A 21,931-nucleotide genomic window follows, 5' to 3' on the forward strand; every position below is an offset into this window, starting at 1 on the left:
TTCTTTTTGTTGAAGGATAATAACACTTATATCCTTTATATATTTCACTGTATCCAACAAATACACATGGTAAGGAGCGAGGGTCAAGTTTGGTTTTGTTGTAGGGTCTTAAATAAGGGAAGCAACGACAACCAAAGACACTCAAGGATGAATAGTCAGGTTTTCTATTGTCTAAAAGCTCAAAGGACTTTTCCATTATAATATTCTGGAGGGATGTCTATTAATCAACCAAACTGCAGTTCCAAAAGCCTCATTTTACAAGTATTTGGGAATTCCTCCATGAAACATCATAGTTAAGCCTAATTCAGTTATGTTCCTATGTTTTCTTTCTGCAATCCCATTTTGTGGTGATGTATTAGGACAAGACATTTGGTGTTTAATGCTAAACTTAGATAAATAGGCATTAAACTTGGCATCTATAAGTTCTCCCCCACCATCAGATTGAAACACTTTGATCATTTTTTCAAATTGGTTTTCAACATATTTATGAAACTCAAGAAAACATTGAAAAAAGTCAGATTTATTCTTTAAAGGAAAATACCATGTAAACCTTGTGCATTCATTAATAAAAATAACATAATAATTAAAATGATGATACGAAGCAACTGGTGCTTTTCCCCACAAGTCACAATGAATGATAGAAAAAGGTTTCTTACTAAAATCCTTTCTACTTGCAAATGGCACCCTACATGCTTTGGCCATTTGACAACTAGAACAAACATGTTCTTTATTGCTAGAATTAGTCTTACTAGAGATTAAATTTTGACGTTTGAGCATATCAATAACGATCATTTGAGGATGTCCTAGCCTTGCATGCCAAACTTTAGCTGAAGCAGTTCGAAATCTATTAGAGAACAATGCTGCTGTTGTTGAACTGTAATCTGGTTGCAAGGCATAAAGTCCTCCACTTTTATTTCCTGTTGCTATGACCTGCTTTTTCTCCTTGTCCTTTATCACAAATCCATTAGATGAGAATGTACAAGTATAAGGATAATCAAAGGTTAAGTGACTAACAGATAATAAATTTTTCTTAATTTGAGGTACAATAAGAACATTATTTAAATGTAAATTATTTTTTTCAGTTTTAAGTGATGCAGATCCTATGTGAGTAATGTCTAACATGTGTCCATTACCTACCATAATTTTGTCAGGTCCATGATATGAATTGAAATTATTTAGCTTACCAATGTTAGAAGTCATATGAGACGAGGCGCTAGTGTCTGGGTGCTTGGTTTCATCTTGAATATCTGATATAGTGATGGCCGCTAGAGCTTGTGAGGGGATTTCAGGTTGATAAAGTTGATTGAAACGTTGTCAGCAATTAAGAGCAGTATGCCTTGGTTTGTTGCAGATTTGACAGTAGGCTTGAGTATCTTGGTCTTGCTTGGCAGAGAAAGTTGGTGTAGACGTTAAGGGTTTTGCACCTAGAATGCCATCCTTAACATGTGAATGAGTAGATTGTCGAAAACCTCTACCTTGATATGAGAAACTAATTTGTGGCTGTCAAGATCTATTGTTGAAAGTCCTTCTACTAGATGAATGTGGAGAACGTTGGCTAACAGCAGCCATATTTTGATTTAAAGAACTAAAACTATCAGGAGAGTTGATAGATTTTATTGTCTCATGTCCTTGAAGTAGGGGAACAATTTCACGAAATGATGGTATTAGAGGCTTCATCATAGTTGTTACAAATGACTCATATCCATGACCAAGACCTTTGAGTAATTGAAACACTTTGGTTCGATCACTTATTGGTTTTCTAATAGCAGCCAAGTTATCACAGATTGCTTTGAATTTTCTGATATAGTTAGGAATGGATAGATTATCCTTTTTATGAGTTTGTAGAGTTTGTAAAAGATAAAACTCCCTTTCTTTTGATTCTTGAGCAAAAGCATCAACTAAGGCATTCCACACATCTAGTGATGTTTCTAGTCCAACGACCAACCCAAGCATTTCTTCAGATAATGTACCTGTTATCCAACCTCGCAAGAGAGAATCTGATTTTTTCCAAAGCATATATTCTGGATCAGTTTGGTCAGGCATGGTATATTTACCATCAAGAAAACCAAGCATGTCTTGGGTTTCAACAAATCCTAAGACTTGAGTCTTCCATAAAAGAAAGTTTGTCTGGTTGAGATGGATAAAAACAAAATTCCCTACATTCAATGTTGATGGGTAAGGGTATTTAATAGTTGAGGCCATTAAGAGAACACGGAGAACAAGTAAATTATCAAAACAGTAAAAATAGATATGTGGTGAAAAAAAAATACGTTGGATAGGAAAAAAATGGTGATGATGTTAGAAGTCTAGAAAAAAATAGTAGAAGAGATGTGATAGTAAGAACAATAAAAAAAATAGAAGTGCAATGATAGTAAAATTTTAGAAGAGAAAGAGATTGAGATTGAGTAGAAATAAAATTTAGAAGAAATTTATTAGAAGTAGTAGAATGATAGAATTATGAGATAAGAAAAGAACAAATAGAATAAGTTTAGAGTGATAGAATGATAAGAAGGAAAAAAAATAATAATAGAAGATATAAGAAATAGAAAATTGCAGCTCACATGTAGTAGGAAGTTATCAAGATAGAAAAAAACTTAGAAAAGAACAATGCAGAAGAAAAAAAAAAACAATCAGAATTCACCCAGCAAAAACAATCAAAAAAATATAGAAAATTTATACGTTTGTTTTCCTCTCTTTAAATAGGTTACAAACTATGTTACATAAGGAAACTTTGTCTAACAATAGGGAGAGATTATAGGGGAGAGATTACAGGATTTATACACAAAATTGGTGCAACGTCTCTTTACAAGAATATTGCAACACATGCTGCTATTCTTGCTGCTGATCTGCTGCCATGTCTGTTGCTGATTTGTTGCTGATTTGTTACTGATCTGCTACCATGTTTGTTGCTGAATTGTTGTTGGTTTGGTGCTGATTTGTTGCCATGTTTGTTGCTGATTGCTACTATTTTGGTGCTGATTTGCTACCATGTCTGGTGCTGAATTGCTGCTGGTTTGGTGTTGATTTGCTACCATGTTTGTTGCTGATTTGCTGCTGGTTTCATGTTGATCTGCTACCATGTCTGTTGTTGAATTACTGCTGATTTGGTGAGTAATTTGTTGCTGGTTTATGGGAGATTTGTTGCTAATCTATAGGAGATGATGGTGTTCTACATGTAGGTCATTAAAAAACCAAACCATGTAAATTTTTGTTTTCTTGTAGATGTGGTTGATTTCTTTCTTTCTTTATTTTATCGATTGTATAAGATTTTGAGTGACTCTTTTAAGATTATTCTGTTATTTTAACAAAAATGTTTTTCATAATATCGTAAGACGAGCAAAAGAAACTCTAAAACTATGTTTGGTCAATACTTTTTCTATTTATCTTTATTCATTTTTTGTTACCTTTTTCTTTCTATTAATTTTTTTACTAAAGTTCTTATTTTGGACTAAGGGTGTTGAAAGTGGAAAATATGTATTTTGTTCAAGGTGGTGGACTAAACCAAGAACATTTCATGGATCCCTCCGAGGGATGAGTTCATTAAATTCAATAAGGATGGTGTGACATAAGGCAAGACTATGCGAGATAAGACTATTGGAGTTGATAAGATTGAAATTTACGCTTAAGATACATGGCAGTGCTTCTTAAAGCTTAAATATGGCACTTATGTCAAACACGACTATTATAATTTTTTTTTGAAAAGCATGTGAATATTATTCATATATCTCAATCAAAAACAGGGGAATGGATAACAAAAAGAACCATTGACTAAAAAAAGACTTGTTAATATCTAAAAAATCCACAATAATATGGAGGTTAGCAAAACCACCTTAAACAGATTTGCTGGTGATTAGACAGACCGAAAGTACTATACAAAAGAAACCATATACACAGAGACTACCATATACAAGATTACAAGAACCTACTGCATTACAGCAATAGATAGAATTACAAAATTAAACAACCATAAACACAACAGTAGTTAACGAGAGCTGCAGCAAAATCCATCAGATTAGGCAATTTAAACTTGTCATAACAGTAAGAACCTGTTCAGATGGCAACATAGTTACCTCATTATTGATACAAAGCAAGTTATAAGGTCTTAACACTCCTTCCTTTTCTGTTAAAGATAATGCTTGACCAAGCGACATGTGTTTTTCAGTTTGGATATATACAGTTATTGTGTGTCTGCTATGTCTTTCTCTAAACCGTAACTAAGTCATGGGATCATGGATGTTTTATGTTTAGTTTATTAACTGATATTTGTAAACCATGTTTCAGCAGGTGGTTATGATTTTTTTTTTTAGTTCTAAGATATATGTAATATTTGTTGGCTTTTTCAATGAAGTTTTATGTGTGAGCTTTGTATCCTCTGTTCATCTCTGTTTTATTGTTGCATAACAGAGACATTTTACAGCAGTCATTTGTTATAAAAATCATTCCACTAACATGGTATCAGAGCTCCATTAAGATTTTAAGGGATCACGATAAGGCTTCATCACTTATAAACCTTGTTTAAAATATCCTGCAAACTCATAAATTTCTTTCTACTTGTTGCCTAACACCATTAAAATGGCTACAAGTTCTTCTTTTTCTCACTAGGCACCTTTTATATTTGATGGGAGTAATTATCCCATTTGGGCCATCAAAATGAAGGCTTATTTGAGGGATAATAATTTGCGAGATGTTATTCAAAATGGTACTTTACCTCCACAGTTAAGAGAAAATGCTACATTGGCTCAAATCAAACAGCATGATGAAGAGGTGGCAAAACATTACAGAGCTTTGTCATATCTACATTCTGCTGTAACATAAGTGGTGTTTACCAAGATCATGGTGTGTGACACGACAAAATAAGCAAGGAGCAAGTTGGAGGAAGAGTTTCAAGGGTCTGATCGTACCAGGTAGATGCAAGTTCTCAATTTACTATGAGAATTTGTTGTGGAAATTGCCCAAGAATCAACAAAGATAAAATCCAGAGAAAATAAGCAAACAGAAAAACACAAGAATTTACGTGGTTCGGCCTCTTACCTACGTCCACGGAGTGAAACTGTTCTTCTATTATTGAGAATTTAAAGTACAATAAATTGACCTTTATGGTTCCCCAAAACAACCCAAGATCCCTTGCACACTCTTCCTCAATAACCTCCCAAGAACATTCACTCAAACCACTCTAGCTCCACCTAGAGCAAAAGATAGAGTTACAAGATGTTCTCTCTAGAGCTCTCAAAGTACTACTTGCAATTCTAAAGCCTAGAAATTCACTTTTATAGTATAAAAGTCCAAAGTCGAATGTGATTAGGATTCGATGTGGAATAAGAAGTTTAAAATCATACAACTACTTAATATTGTATACAAACAAAAATCCTAATCAAATAAGATTTAGAATTCTAGTCAACCTAAAACTCAACAAATCTCCACCTTTGACTTGAATTCAAACTCCTTAAACCTCTTCCACTAGTCGCACCTAATTGCAACTTCCTAACTCCACCTACTTTTCAACACCTTGAACAACTCTCCAAGCACAAGACTTTCTAAATCATTGGCCTTTATAATTACCACGACTACACATACCGAATCAAACATGGTCCAACACTTGATTCCACAAAACGACCAATGCACCTGTGTAGCCGTCAAGTCAATGGCACTAATTGACTTCGGAAAGGGACCTCGACGACCCTTCCAATTCACTACTGGCAAGATTTTTCGTTCTTTTACCATCGTCTACACCATGGGAACCTTTCATCACCTCCTCGGCAAATGAAATCTCACTTTGGTAGCTACCATCCCCTGTGCACTGTTCCCATCCTTTCGAGGCCTCACATTCTAGACGATACAAGCCATTATGCAAATTCCCCCTCATCAGGACCATGTCGCCTTGTGTGACTTTTACTACTCCATCACAAGCAGAATATCCAAACCCTTTGGAGTCTAACAGGCTCAATGATATTAGATTCTTACGCATCTTTGGGACATAGGCCACACCACCCAAAGAGCACACAACCCCATCAAACATTTTGATTTTCACCACTCCAATACCCATGACCTTCACTATTAACTTATTACCCAAAGTCAAATTTCCAGCCACTCCTTCTTGAAGTAAATCAAAACAATCCTTTTGATAACATATGTGAGTAGCAGAAGCAGAATCTAAATACCAATCAGAATTTGCATCCATATTTTCTGAAATTGTAAGGACATCATAATCATCACCTTCAGTAACGAAAGCACACTCACCTTTGTTCTCGTTACTTTCATCCCCTTTTGTAGGACAATCCCTTTTAATATGCCCATACCCTTTGCATTTAAAGCATTGAATATTGTTGGATCTAGACTTGCCACCCTTAAATCCCTTACTAGTTGACTTCCTCCTATTAGTCTCAATTACTAATGCCAAGCCATTTGGATCTCTATCCCCTTCTTTACTTTTCTTTCGGGCTTCACGAGACATTAACGTTGCTTGTGCTTGTTCTAACGTTATTGTATCCATCCCACATATAAGAGATTCCACAAATACCTCATAGGAGTCTGGAAGCGAAGCCAAGAACAATAGTGCCTTTTCCTCTTCCTCCACCTTGACATCAACCTTCTTCAACTGATCAATGATTCCATCGAATTCATTCATATGCTTCATGAGGTCTCCATTCTCCTCCATCTTTAAGCGATACAACTTTCGCCTAAGCTGCAACTTGTTAGAAAGACTTTTCGCCAAGTAAATTTTCTCTAACTTTGCCCATAATCTTAGAGCAGAATCCTCATCAATAACATGATTAAACACATTATCTCCAATGCAAAGCCGAATAGTGCTCACACACCTTTGCTCCAACTCTGCCCATTCAACATCCTTCATGTTATCTGATTGCCCTTCCTCCTTTCCTAGCAAGGGGCGCATTAAACCTTGCTGCACAAGGAGATCTTTCATCCTTCTCTGCCATTGCGTGAAACTAGTCTTCCCATCAAACTTCTCAATTGAAAAATTCGTAGAACTAGTAACTTTCGACATCCTTATTGAATATTGAATTTACCGAACCCGAAGCTCTGATACCAGTTTGTTGTGGAAATTGCCCAAGAATCAACAAAGATAAAATCCAGAAAAAATAAGCAAACAGAAAAACACAAGAATTTACGTGGTTCGGCCTCTTGCCTACGTCCACGGAGTGAAACTGTTCTTCTATTATTGAGAATTTAAAGTACAATAAATTGACCTTTATGGTTCCCCAAAACAACCCAAGATCCCTTGCACACTCTTCCTCAATAACCTCCCAAGAACATTCACTCAAACCACTCTAGCTCCACCTAGAGCAAAAGATAGAGTTACAAGATGTTCTCTCTAGAGCTCTCAAAGCACTACTTGCAATTCTAAAGCCTAGAAATTCACTTTTATAGTATAAAAGTCCAAAGTTGAATGTGATTAGGATTCGATGTGGAATAAGAAGTTTAAAATCATACAACTACTTAATATTGTATACAAACAAAAATCCTAATCAAATAAGATTTAGAATTCTAATCAACCTAAAACTCAACAGAATTTGAGGTTTTAAGGATAAAAGATGCTGACTCTATCAAAGACTATTTGATAGGGTAATAAAGGTGGTGAATCAATTGAGGTTGTTGGGTGAAACCATGCCTAACAAACGGGTGGTTGAAAAAGTTTTGGTTAGCATCTCTGAACGCTTTGAATCAAAGATTTCTTCCTTGGAAGAGTCTAAGGATTTATCCAAACTTTCCCTTACAAAACTTGTAAATGCTGTCCAAGCTTCAGAACATAGGAGGGCAATACATTTGGATGATAACATTGAGCATGCTTTGGTGGCTAAGTTCAAGGGAAACATAATTGTAGATACTGAAAAGAAGGGACACAATTAGTCAAAAGTAAAATGAGGCACTCATCACAACAAAACACCCAACGAAAGGAGCAAATTTCCAATATGTCCATATTGTAAAAAAAAAACCATACAGAGGCATACTGTTGGTTCAGACCGAGTGTGAGATGTCATGCTTGCAATCAGTATGGTCATATTGAGAAAATTTGTAAAAACAAATCAGAAAAGCGAGACAATTCACCCTAGAAAATTGAGAAAGTTGAGGTAGCAGAAGGGCAATTGTTTACGACATTGAGCAAGACCAAGGTTGCTGATCCAAGCCAGTGGTTGTTGGACAGTGGATGTTCAAGCCATATGACTCTAAATGCAGAACTCTTCACTGAACTTGATCATCAACATAGATCAAATGTTGAAATAGGCAATGGAGATTTTCTTCATGTAATAGGGAAAGGTATTATGGGAATTCAAACTACATCAAGTAACAAGTTTGTTTCAGGAGTTCTACTTGTACTTGAAATTTCCCAAAATTTGCTTAGCATTGGGCAAATGGTTGATGATGGTTATGTCTTATTATTTAAAGACAAATCCTGTACTATAGTTGATCCCAAAAGAGAGTTTGTTATGACCGTTCTTATGAAAAAAAGGTGTTTTCCTTTGAATTGGAATGATGTGTGTTGTCAAGCATCTAAGAATGGTTTGAACTCTACCTCTCTATGGCATAAACGTTTAGGACATTGCAATTTCTCTTCATTAATTCATGCTAGCAAGTTGAGTTTAATGAAAAATCTACCATCTTTGGCTGAATCAAATAAATTATGCGGCATTTGTCCATTTAGGAAGTCAACTAAAAAACCCTTTTCTACAACTGGTTTGAGCAGAGCCATTGAGAAGCTAGATCTGGTTCATACTGACATTGCAGGACCTATGAGTTATCACTCAATGGAAGTAAATTCTTCTTAATTTTTATTGATGATGTTACCAAAATGTGTTGGATTTTCTTCCTCAAAAATAAATTAGAAGTGTTTGACTGTTTTTTGAAATTCAAGGCAAGAGTTGAAAAAAAATCAGGAATAAGAATTAAAATTCTTAGATCAGACAATGGTGGAGAATACAAGTCTTTTGCATTTTCTAAATATCTTGAAAGGAAGGCATTCAACATCAACTCACTGCTCCATACTTTCCTCAGCAAAATGGAGTTAGTGAGAGGAAAAACCGAACCATAATGGAGATGACCAGGTGCTTATTGATGGAGAAGGGATTACCTAAGAACTTATGGGCAAAAGCAGCAAACACTGCTGTGTATCTACTAAATCTTTTTTATACAAAAGCCTTGAAAGATGTGACTCCACATGAAGCTTGGTTCAAGAACAAGCCATCAATAAGTCATTTACGTATTTTTGGATGTTTGTGTTATGTGCATGTTCCTGCAGAACTGAGAAATAAATTGCAGCGTAAAGCACAAAAAGGAATATTTGTTGGCTACAGCTTGGAGTCAAAAGCTTATAGAGTTTATTTGATCGATTCTAGTAAGATTTCCATAAGCAGAGATGTTATTTTTTATGAAGATCACAAGTGGGATTAGGCAAAACTGCAACAAAAAAAATATGATGACCAAAATGTTGTTCCAAGTGAACTTGATCTTGACCAGATTATTGATGAAACACCAATGAGAGGTACACGTCCTATTGAAAATATTTATGATAAATGTCAAGTTGCTATCTCCGAACCTAACTTTTTTGATGAAGCTATACTCTATGATGAATGGAAAGTTGCTATGAAGGAAGAGATTACTATGATTAAGAAGAACAAGACGTGGACACTTGTAGATAGACCGAAACACAGACAAGTGATCGGAGTCAAATAGGTATTCAAGAAAAAATTAAATTCTGATGGGTCTTTAAATAAGTATAAAGCAAGGCTCATTGCTAAGGGGTTTTCTCAATTGCTAAGGGTGGATTATTTTGACACCTTTGCTCCCGTGGCAAGGTTAGATACAATCAGGCTACTCATAGCACTTTTTGCAGCATTTGGCTGGAAACTATTCCATCTTGATATTAAGTCTGCCTTCTTAAATGGTTGACCAACAGAGGAGATTTATGTTGAACAACCTAAGGGGTTTGAAGCTGAAGCTGGCAAAGACAAAGTGTATAGGCTTCATAAAGCCTTATATGGCTTAAAACAAGCACCACGTGCCTGAAATGCTAGATTTGACTCTTATTTGCAAAGTCAAGGATTTCAAAAAAGCTTGAATAATGCAACTTCGTATTTCTTAAAAGGAGGTAATGGTGTTTCTTTAATTGTATCATTATATGTAGATGATATTCTGATAACTGGTGCTTATTGTCATGAAGTTGAAAAATTCAAAGCAGATTTGCAGAAAGAGTTTAATATGTCTGATTTGGGGTTGATGAGGTATTTTTTGGGACTTGAAGTGTCACAGACCAGGAATGGTATTCATTTAACACAGCAGAAATATATTCTTGATGTCCTGAAAAGATTCAAAATGAACAACTGCAAGGCAATAGCTACTCCTCTTGTCGCCAATGAAAAATTACCGACTGATGCAGGGATAAACTGAGTGATCCTGGTGAATATAAAAGTCTTATTGGCTGTCTTTTGTATATATGTTCAACTAGATCTGAGATCATGTTCTCGGTTAGTTATTTGTCAAGGTTTATGCAGCAGCCATGCAAGTCACACTTCACTGCTGCAAAAAGATTACTGAGGTATCTAAAGGGCACTTCAAGTTATAGTGTCAAGTTTACACGATCCGATGTTGTTGATCTTGTGGCATTCTCAGATAGCGATTGGGGAGGCTGTATTGATGATGCTAAGAGTACTTCTGGGTACATATTCACTCTTGGTAATGGTGTTTTTCTCATGGAATTCACACAAGCAAGAATCTGTAGCCCAATCCTCAGTTGAAGCTGAGTATGTGGCAGCTATTGATGCTGCAAATCAAGCTCTTTGGTTAAGAAAAGTGCTGATTGATCTTGGTATACCTCAGACTAAACCAACCAAGTTGTTCATGGATAATAAGTCAACTATATCCATCTTTCAAAATCCTATTTTTCACGAAAAAACTAAACATATTCACGTGAAATATCATGCCTTGAGAGACGCACAAAAAAGAGGTGAAATTCTGGTTCAATATTGCTTCTTGGCTGATCAAGTTGCAGATATCATGACCAAGGCACTTCACAGAGCAACTTTTGAACTCAACCGAGGAATGCTGATGGTTAAAGATGCAAGCATTAAGGAAGGGTGTTGAAGATAATGCTTGACCAAGTGACATGTGTTTTTCAGTTTGGATATATACAGTTATTGTGTCTCTGCTGTGTCTTTCTCTAAACCGTAACTAAGTCATGGGATCATGGATGTTTTATGTTTAGTTTATTAACTGATATTTGTAAACCACGTTTCAGCAAGTGGCTATGTTCTTTTTTTTTTTAGTTCTAAGATATATGTAATATTTATTGGCTTTTTCAATGAATTTTTATGTGTGAGCTTTGTATCCTCTGTTCATATCTTTTTTATTGTTGCATAACAGAGTCATTTTACAGCAGTCATTTGTTGTAAAAATCATTCTACTAACATTTTCAACGTGTCAACTGTTTCGTTGGTACATTGTGAAATATGCATAATTTCCCAACTCATGATCTTATCAAGCATTTTTTACAACTTTGAATAACCAGAGGTCTCATTCTCTAGGCCACTTCAACTGGCTCTGTAATCCACTTAACCACATTGTTGTTGTCACATTCAAGAAAGACAGAAGGTGATGAACTCCATCTGGAGGCAGCATAAGTCAGAGTTGCTTCTTTCACTGCAAGCAGCTTTGCCTCGTTAGAATTTGAGCTACCAATTGCCTTGGAAAAAGGGCAAGTGTCTCCTGAAGTTTGTTGCTCAAAATGCCTCCAATACTTGATTCTCCATGACAACCTTTAGATAGTGTTAAACGTAAGGCTCCTCTCTTATGGCTTTGACCATTCTTCCATTCTCTTAGTCTTTTTACCTTCTTTTTTTTTTTGAGTAATTCACTCATCCAAGAACCTTCCAACGTCTCTTATAGAAATATTAAGATTGGTCCATTTAGCATTCATCCACCATACAACTCTAACTTCGACAAGTTCAAAAATTTTCCCACCATCCCATTTCTTACCTTTAAAGACCATATCACTCCTCACAATCCAAATGGCCCATATATTGGCATAACATGCCATTTTTCATACCAAATCATTATTCAAATATGTAGCAAAGTTGAACCATGTTAGGAAACATACAAGGGAGCATGGTGGGTCACCCATCTCATGTTCCACTTTGCTATCAATTGTTGTCACAGTTGTCAAGATTTTGCAGGTGAAGAAAAGGTGACTTACAAATTTAGACTCCCGTTTGGATAACAAGCAAGTAGCAGCATCAACACTAAGGATACCTTTAATAACCAAAGTGTTCTTAATAGCCAACCAACCTCTCAAAGCTGTAAAGAGAAAATTTCGATTTTAATGAGGCAAGGTCTAACGAAATTAGCTTCCAATGACCTGCAAGAGCAGTGTTAGAAAGCATAACATGACCACAAAGTGATTTTGGAGAATATTCTCCACTAGTTTTCCTTTTCCATATCAATTTGTCATGGAACTCCCTGCCAAAAGTTTGCCCTTCAATAAAGTTCTTGAAATTCTCTCATTGTTCACTCTCCCATCGAAATACATTTCTTTTTGGTTCAATTTTCTACACCCATTCATTACCAATCCATTCACAAAAGTCATTTATTTTATCCTTTTTTTTAACTACCAAGTCGAATGCAACCTTAAGAATGCAACCTTCAACTCATTCTTCCTCCTAAAAGTTGATTTTGCACCCATTACCTAAAGATAAAACCATGCATTCCATAACAAAGTTGTTGAAATCACAGGCCCTTGAAAGTCGCTTAACAATGGTTTTCCATATGCCTAACACTTTATTAACATTACCCAAGCTTGGAATGAGGTTGTTATGATCAAGATCAGATTTTTCAACCACAATGCTTTTCCAAAGGCTCTCTAGTGCATTACCATAATGTCATAACCACTTATTCAAAAAGCCCTATTTTTTAAAATAACTAGGTGTAGGCCACCTAAGTCTTTGGAATTGCACATTGATGCCTAACTGACATGGTAAAGCCCACAAACAAGGTTAAGGCCACCCTACAAGAACCTTTTTTTGAATTTTCTCTATTATCTTTCTGACCTTAATCGGCATTTGAAACAAAAGACATGTAGTAGAGGGGCATATTACTCAAAATAGATCGTAAGAGCGTAACGCAGCCTTCCATGGATAATGTCCTTGATTTTCATGATTCTTATTTATTCTCCAATTTTTGAATAACCAGTTGCCATATGCTGATAGAATTGAAGGCTACTCTTAACAACAATCCAAGATAAACTAATAAGAGCTTGCCAACTTTGCATTTAATCAAGTTAGCATATAAGTTCATTGTATTTTGATCTATCCCAACACCATATAAATAGCTTTCTTGAAAATTGATCTTCAGTCTAGAGACCACTTGAAAAAATCTCAGCAACTTTTTAATGTTAATAAGATAAAAAGGTTCCAGATCATAAAAAATTTTCATACCATTTACTTATTCAAGGTGGGAAACATAAGCACCTAATGAGCCAACAGTGACCCATATAGTAAGTTGCCTACCCACTGCTTTGTACATGAGTGCACTAAATGCCTCCACAACAAGATTAAAAAGCAAGGGAGAAAGAGGACAACTTTGCCTTAGTCTTTTCTTCATACAGACTTCTCTCGTAAGCAAACCATTGACAAGGATAGAAACAACAATAGTCGAAATGCAAGACATGATCCACACATGCCATTTATCACCAAACCTTATATATCTTATGACTAAATCCAAAAAATCCAAAAAGATGTTGTTGAATGCTTTTTCAAAGTCGACCTTGTGAAGAATCCCTCATTTTCTATTCTTCCTTTTAAGGTTGATCAGTTCATTAGCCATGAAGGTGAAATCAAGCAACTGTAAACCTTAAATGAAAGTGAACTAGTTAATCTCCACAACTTCATCGATAACTTTCCTCATACAAAAGGTGAGGGCTTCTTCGGCTATAACTTTGTAAAGATATCCCACAAGACTTATAGCTCAATGATCGTTAAGTGTACTAGTATTCACACATTTGGGGACTAACGTGATAAAAGAAGCATTGAACCCTTTTTCCATAATTCCAATGCATTGAAAGTCAACCGCAAACCTCATCTCCTCTTCTTTTACAATGCTCCATTTATCTTTTCAGAAAGCTATTGAACTTGTCAAGTCCTAGAGCCTTGTTGCCATCACAACTATTAATTATTTCCCAAATTTCTAAGGAAACTTCATGAGCCCATAATTTAACTCCTTCAATCGCGAAACAGTCTTATAGCCATAAAGCCTTTCAAAGTGATAGACAACCTTATCCCTTATTTTTTTTTTTTTGGATCCTCGATCTCACAGCCTTGGCAAGTAAGTTCAACAATGAAGTTAGCTCTTCATCTAGCTAAGGCAATATTAGGGAAGTAGCACATGTTACAATCACCCTCAAAGTACCATTTTACACGAGAACAAGGCTATTATAATTGATAAGATTGAAATTTGAATTTGGTCCCTTTATTGTCTCAATTTTACAATTTTAGTTTCTTTACATCAATTTTAATGAATTTAGTGTTTACACTTTTGTTGAAAACCGATTTAAAGACAATTGATAACGGTGTTAAGGTTTTACTTCTAACATGGCCAATTTGGTATTTTGGTGATGGCTTGAGATGTTGAAATGGATTAATTTTTTAGTTACATGACACATATAAATATAAAAACATCATATTTATTTTAATTAAATAATAATTAATATTATTTAAAACTCTAAAGAAAATAATTTTTAATATGTTTTATTTAAAATATAGTTTTTTTGTGCTATTATATGCCATTTGGTCAAGAAAAAAATTCAGGCTAAGCGTTTGGCATGAGGGATGTGAGAGAACATTCCTTGTAATGTGATTAATTAAATTACAGTACAGTGTTTATTTTGCAACGAACTACTACAATGTAAGATTACAATACAATCACATTATAGCCAATGGATGTAATGCAATTGAAGTCCAAAACCAATGCAATCAAATTGCATTGCACTTTAGAATGTTTTTAAAGACATTTTTACCCTTCAACTTTATTACTTTGTTAAAAACATTTTACAATGTTATAATTTATTTTTTTTATATATAAATTTCTAGGGATGTCTTTTTTTACTCTCAGTAGCCATTCTCTGTTGAATGGTGGATAGTGACTGCCAATCAAATTTTTATTGTCTTTTAAAAGAAGAAGAAATTAAAATAAAATATATAATACAGGAAATTATATTAAGAAATGAAAATAAAATACATAAGATTATAATAAGAAATGAAAATAAAATACATAAGATTATAATAAGAAATGAAAATAAAATATATAACGTTAAAAACATATTTAAGAGATGATATTATATAAAAATTAACAATAAAAAATACAAGTGTATTAAACTTGCATTTTAATAAATAGGGGTGATTTTGAAAATTAACATTACATTTCCAACAAAGTACTTGTTAATCAAAGGCTGCAATTATATCTTCTTTACATTTTAATCATTATTTTGCTTATATATTAAATACTGCAATGTTATCTTCCTGCAATCATATTATTTGCAATCACATTACCTATAATCACATTGCATTGTGAGGTATCAAAAGCCATCATAATGTTATCAACAAATAAATAACATGATCAAATTTACCTATAGAAATTTAACACCGTTATCATTTGTTCTTAAATTAAATTTTAATAAAAAGATAAAGATATTAAAATCACTAAAATTAGGATAGAGATACTAAAACAACAAATAATTAATAAAGGAATAAAATTCAAACTTCGACCAATTAATAATGTCTTAGTTGTTCTTCATGCTAATCACACAAACAATTTACAAATTAGATTTAGTCTTTCGCTAAATCTATATTATCCGAGGTTGGAAACCTCATAATATTTTGGTTTTAAATACGGAGACGTATTATCCTTTAAACTATATGACCGAAAGATAACCCTTAAAAATCCTATACTCCAGTCTCATCCTTCCTTTTTCGATATTTGAATACTAGGTTTTCAATTGCAATCTCAAGTTTTAAACTTTGGATGTTCTCTTGGGGGCAATAACTTTATGCTATTCAGATGAGGTAATTGTTTCTTTATTTAAATATAAATATGAATTATATAAACTAATTAAAACTATTGAATGTTGTAACCGTGTAAGGCTTGCCAATTTTTGTATGCAAATCGACAAGAGTATGCAGATATAGCAAGCAATATTGACGAGCATAGGAATTGGCAAAGAATTAGAGTAAAGAATTAGAGATGGAACTGTCAAAGAATTATAAATGACTTCCTTGATGATTTGGAAGGCCGCTAACCACACATTATGTGGAAATGTCAGCACTATTTTCGCTTCCAGAAGCTCCAGCTCTTAGAGCAGCCAAGGCAGATATGATCACAATTGGTAGCTAAGCTAGCTTTATATAATATAGACATTCTTGTTTTGATTTGGACGTAGATTAAACAAAAGGATATACAAAACAAACTATCTGTAGTCTCCCTAGAAGAAATTTCATTTGCAGCTTAAACAATACTTGTCCTCAACACATTCCGTTGATATTAATCCATTTGTAGACAGAAAGTGTGGCTTAAGTAAATCCCACCCTTTCCATTAAATTAGGTTTCAAATTTTAACTATTAGGATATCCTCTTTAAAATGTTGATAAATTAGTATAACTATTGATTTGGTATATTTTATGACAAAAGTTTTAAGTATTAGCTTTCAAACTTGAGTTTTAATACCCATGCTCATTTTATTAGCAACAAACAAGAAGTCAATTTTAATTTGAGTGCATTGCATTTAGGTTGGTCGGACCATAATCCTGCAATATATACTGCCAAATATAAGGGCATTCATCTAGACAGGATGGCCAAAATTTAAACCCGGTACAAGTTTAGTAATGATTAATCGATTAAATTTGGAAAATAGAGGATGATTTTGATCAATGGCCAGTCAAAGGGAGGCTCATGTTATATTTGGAGAACTCCACCTCAATTGAACACCAAGTTGAGGGTGTAGCAGCAATTTCAAAGTCTTGATTATCGACTTAATTAGAATTTCAGTTCTCGATAGTCCAAACAATCCAGGAGCATGTGGCCTGTCGAAGAAGACACATCATCAAGCTATGCATGAAATTCTCCTTGTCTTTGCACCAAGGAGCATTAAAAAAATTTGATAATAACGGAAGTTAAAATACTAAACTGAAAAAAACTTAAGATTTCGTTCTAGAATTTTCAAGTTTGAATCTTAAAAATCAAGATATTGCGTTTTATGAAATAAGAAAATGATATCTCCAATTGCATCCGTAAGCTATAAGACTTGGTCCGTTCTTTTTGTAGTACAAAATGACCCATCACTAGGATAACAAATGAGAATGTGAGGTCTTAATCAGTAGGATAACAATTTGCTTTTGTAGCACTTTAGAGTAATGTGTCTTTTATGTTACAATTCCTTGTACATTGACAATCCCATGAAAGTGATGAGAACTCTTCAACTTTTATATATCAAAGATAGATGATAATCTCGCTGTTACACTACTAGGATATGAGTCATGTGCATGGCATTGTCTTGTTTTAGAAAACCAAGAAACTTTAAAATTATCATAGTTAAGTAAACAAATATGATATGAGAATGATCCTCAGTTATAATATACAAAGATCCTAGATTGAAGGGAGTAATAAATCTTTTCTTCATAAAATATGATTGATTCAATAGAGTTTTCGCAATCACTGCATGTTACCTCGACGTTTGATTGTACATTGAGAAAATATTATGTTATACCACCCAAATATTAATAAATATTTAACTTTTAATCATATAAATTTAGAAAGGGAACATGCCTCTTAACTGTATTTAATATATATGCAACAGTTAGTTTTAGTCATTATGGCCAGACAAGTGAGATCTCACACGTAAGTACATAGGACCGACTTGTGTTTAAGAAACCAAAACATCGGTGAAAATAAAATTACCCCATCAATTATCACAACTTAACAATGTGATTGGATGACAATTAAAATTTCGAATAAAAGTTCTGTCACTTAAATGCATGCTCATTTTTATAAGTATGATGACAAATTATGCTCTACCTCATATTCATATATAGGGAAAAAAATGATAAGGATGATGATACAAGTTTGTTCTAATAGTTGTGTCGTGTCCAATATGGAAGGTTGAATTGAATTAACCTACGTTTCCATTGGTTTTAATTGTAAAAAGTAAAAACGAAAAAAAAAATAAAAAGGTGATGATATTTCAAATAAAACAATGATATTTTATCGATGACATATGTTTCAAAAGGCTTCCTCCTATACTCCAAGATGAAACTCTTTCCATGCTCCATGTAATATAAACATGATAAATATCCATGAGTGCTCCACCCAGATAACATACCATATGCAGGGAAGTCATTAATGATCCAGAGGAGTGCTGCTAGTAGAATAAAATTTTGGCGAGTAAAGGCATCGTACATAACCAACCCTTCATCTCACAGAACTTTTAACTCACTTATCAAAAGTCGGAGGAATACATCAATGTTTTGTACAAGACTTGTCTTCCCTGGGATGACCATACTAAGAAAGATGTATGATTGCTTCATGCACATCAACAAAGGTAAGTTATAGACAGTAAGCATTACCAGCCAAATAGAATACGGTCGACCTGAATAGACTGAAACCATTTGAATATAAATTGAGTCTGATGTTGCAAGTCTCAAAGGCAAAATGTTAGCTTTATTCTTATTTTGACATGACAAAATTGATTGAACTTAATGAACTTTGAATGTGAAAGGTATTTTTGAGAATGAAGAAAATTCTCAAAGAATTGTTAAAGCTAAACTTAATAGAAAAATATATTAAAATGATTTAATTGTTTAAACATATTGTTAATATAGATGATCATGCCCTTCGTTTTGTCAAAAGTCTCTTGCTTTCAAAATTAAATGTGCCAGCCCGAGGATCAAGTTTTCAAAAGAAATAACTTGATTTTTAAATGAAAAGGAAGCAAAATATATTTTTTTGATTACAGAAAGAATCGATACTGGAGAAGTGGAAGTCAGTTCCCAAGCGAAAATCAATAGTGAAGAATCGTTTCTAAGAAAAAAAATTTATTTTTGAAAAACGAAAGCTTCAAGATTTGTGAAGAACTAACACCTTGGAGACAAAGAATCGATTTTAGAGAGATAAAATGCAAAAAGAGAAAAGCACAGAAGAAAGAATCGATTCTACAAGGAGAAGAAGTCGATTCTTTAAACACCAAAAGTACAACTCAAAAACTTGGTGACCAAGAAAGGCATGGCATAACTAAACAAAAGTGGAGCGCCAAAATTCAAGTTTGAATTCAAATTTTGGTGCCAATCTATAGTGAAAAACTGACACCTTAAGGCAAAAGAATTGATTCTCTAAGATTGCAAAGGTGTGAACTTTACACCCAGTTGTAGAAAAACTGACACCTCGAAATAGAAAAATCAATTCTTCATAGACATAAAGCTACAAACTTTACAAAAAATTGACAACCCAACTACAAATAGTCGAATCTACAAAGGCAACAAAATTTCACAAGCTGGCTTCAAAGTACAAGAAATGATTCAAAACTTACTCCAATGGGCAAAAATCTTAAAGGCTATAAATATACATCTTGAGGGCATTAAGAAAGAGAGAAAAAGATTTTAAAAGATTTTGAATCATCCTTGAAGAGGAAAAGAGCGAAAAAACAAGAGAAACAACTGTGAGCAGAAAGTTCCTATCTTTGAGCCAAAAATGAGCAAATGTAACGACCATTCCTTGATCGTTACTGGCGTCCGAGACTTGCGAGGAAACCCACCAAATCCTGAACAAGTCTAAGATTGAGGTTCTTGCTAAATTCATCAAATATACTTTTACGTACACAATCAATTAATGATAAATGTTTTATTGTTTACTCCATTACTAGATAACAATATTAAAATGTCGATAAATAAATTTCCATAACTTACTGTCACACTTAATATACGATACTCGACCACAAGGTCTTTAACAAATACATATCTGTTGTTTAATAATTTTTAAGAGACTAGCTCTTTACACTACAAGACCTCTACACAGTGGAGTGACTCAAGGTGGAGAGTTAAAAGATGCCATTACCTATGCCATAGCAAAACTAGATCCGTTGAACCATACGTCAGCACTGATCATTTATCTGCAAGAGAAGCTAAAGGGGGTGAGTCTCATAAATTCAGTGATCATAGACTCCGTGAGTAGGGTGTAGATGGGAAACAAGCAAACAGCAGATAAGTTTGAACATTAAAATGCATGATTATAAAAATAATTTAATTCAAACGACAGTTTGTCCTTATATAAAAATCGAGAATTTCTTATGCATTGTAATCATTCCAAGAAGATATTAAATCAAGGTAGGTAAAATGTTTCCACATCAAAACAAGTTAATGACCTTATTCAAATCAAATCATTTCAAGTATCACATTTAAAACTAGTGCATATAAAAGATTTCTGCTATCAAAATCATTTGACGTACTTAAATCAAATCAATAAATTCAGGCAAGCTTCCATGAAATCAAATGTTATTCAAACTTATACGTAAATCACAAATCGCCTCGTGTGCGAGGAGTTAAAGTCACATTATTGTCACAGTATAAATAGGGGAGCTGCAGAAAATCATATAATTCTGTTTTCACCAAGTAAAGAAATACGAGTTTGAAAACCCAAAGAGATGCCATTCTCGAGTAGGCAATAGAAATAAAACCTGTGGTTCCACTACCACGTGATAACATCAGGGAGCATTGCTTCCACTAGATTCCCACATGCCATGGCAGTCTCAACGATGTTGGCCGACATCGAAGAAATCAAGTGGTTGTAACTGCGTATATCACTGGTGGTCTAGCCACGTATAATATCACAGGTTGTGGCCCCCGCCATGCCTAACCTCCCGTCGACGATCCAAAGGTTTTCTAGCTAGAGCTTACTCGTGCACGAAGGTCACACTTAACCGAAGTGACAGTCAACCTATTCTCAAGTATCCCGGTTTAGTAAAACTATTTAAAAATCGAGTTATGTTCACAAAAACTCGTTTCAAAACTATTTTCGAAACATTCGACTTAATAATTCAATGAAATCCTTCGCAAGCTTTGTAGCATAAAATCATTGCATGAAGTAACGTACAAATCTGCATGGTGAACACGTGTTTATTTCATGAATGCACAATGCACAAACATCAAGGCACATTTGATAGAAAATCATGGTATAAAGGCTTGTTTCCAAACTTGAAAATGCTTTACGTAGCTAGCTTATATGTATATAATTAAAACCTTTACGAACATTTAAACATTCACAAATCACCTAGGATTCTAACAGCCCATGCTTTCCACAATTTCCATTTAAAGAAAATCATCACATAAATATATATATATATATATATATATATATATATATAACACTATGGAAGCTTTAAAATAGACACCCCTTACTCACCTTACAATGGCGAGATATCACTTTACCACTTATCCGGTTACATATCCTCTTTTAATTAATCACCATGATATTTTTCCTCCACTTGCAAACTTCTTAACAATAAACCCAACTTAATATACTTAGTGCCAATCATTTCCATTTTTCTTTCTTATCTAAGCATCAAACATTGTTTTAATAACTTACATCTTGCTAGAATTACTATTCTTTCTCATCTATTCTTTCTCATTTAACCTTGCATATTTACACACATCTTGGCACATTTTTTACTGCCCATTTTTGCTAAAGTTATTCATATCTTTTGTTTGCATAATTCTTTATACTACACATACCGGCAACTTATTTATAACTTTAGCACTCACATTAATCTTTTCTAAAGATATTTATTAAGTTCAACCGTCATTTCCACAACAATAACCCGGCATATGGCAGCAACTATAAATTTACTTCTATCAAATATTTTTTAAGTCTACATGTACTACCATTCTCATTT

General features: G+C 34.0%; 1 protein-coding gene across 1 annotated transcript; it reads right to left on the reverse strand.

Moving 5' to 3' along the window:
- Positions 1-1,503: 1,503 nt before the first annotated feature.
- On the reverse strand, positions 1,504-2,043 carry LOC148760962 (uncharacterized). Its single transcript, XM_088809714.1, has one exon. The coding sequence runs from the start codon at positions 2,041-2,043 to the stop codon at positions 1,504-1,506; it is 540 nt and encodes a 179-aa protein (XP_088665840.1).
- Between the last annotated feature and the right edge of the window lie 19,888 nt (positions 2,044-21,931).

The sequence above is a fragment of the Theobroma cacao genome, chromosome 9, assembly GCF_053813885.1.
Source record: "Theobroma cacao isolate CCN51 chromosome 9, ASM5381388v1, whole genome shotgun sequence".
Classification (NCBI taxonomy): Eukaryota; Viridiplantae; Streptophyta; class Magnoliopsida; order Malvales; family Malvaceae; genus Theobroma; species Theobroma cacao.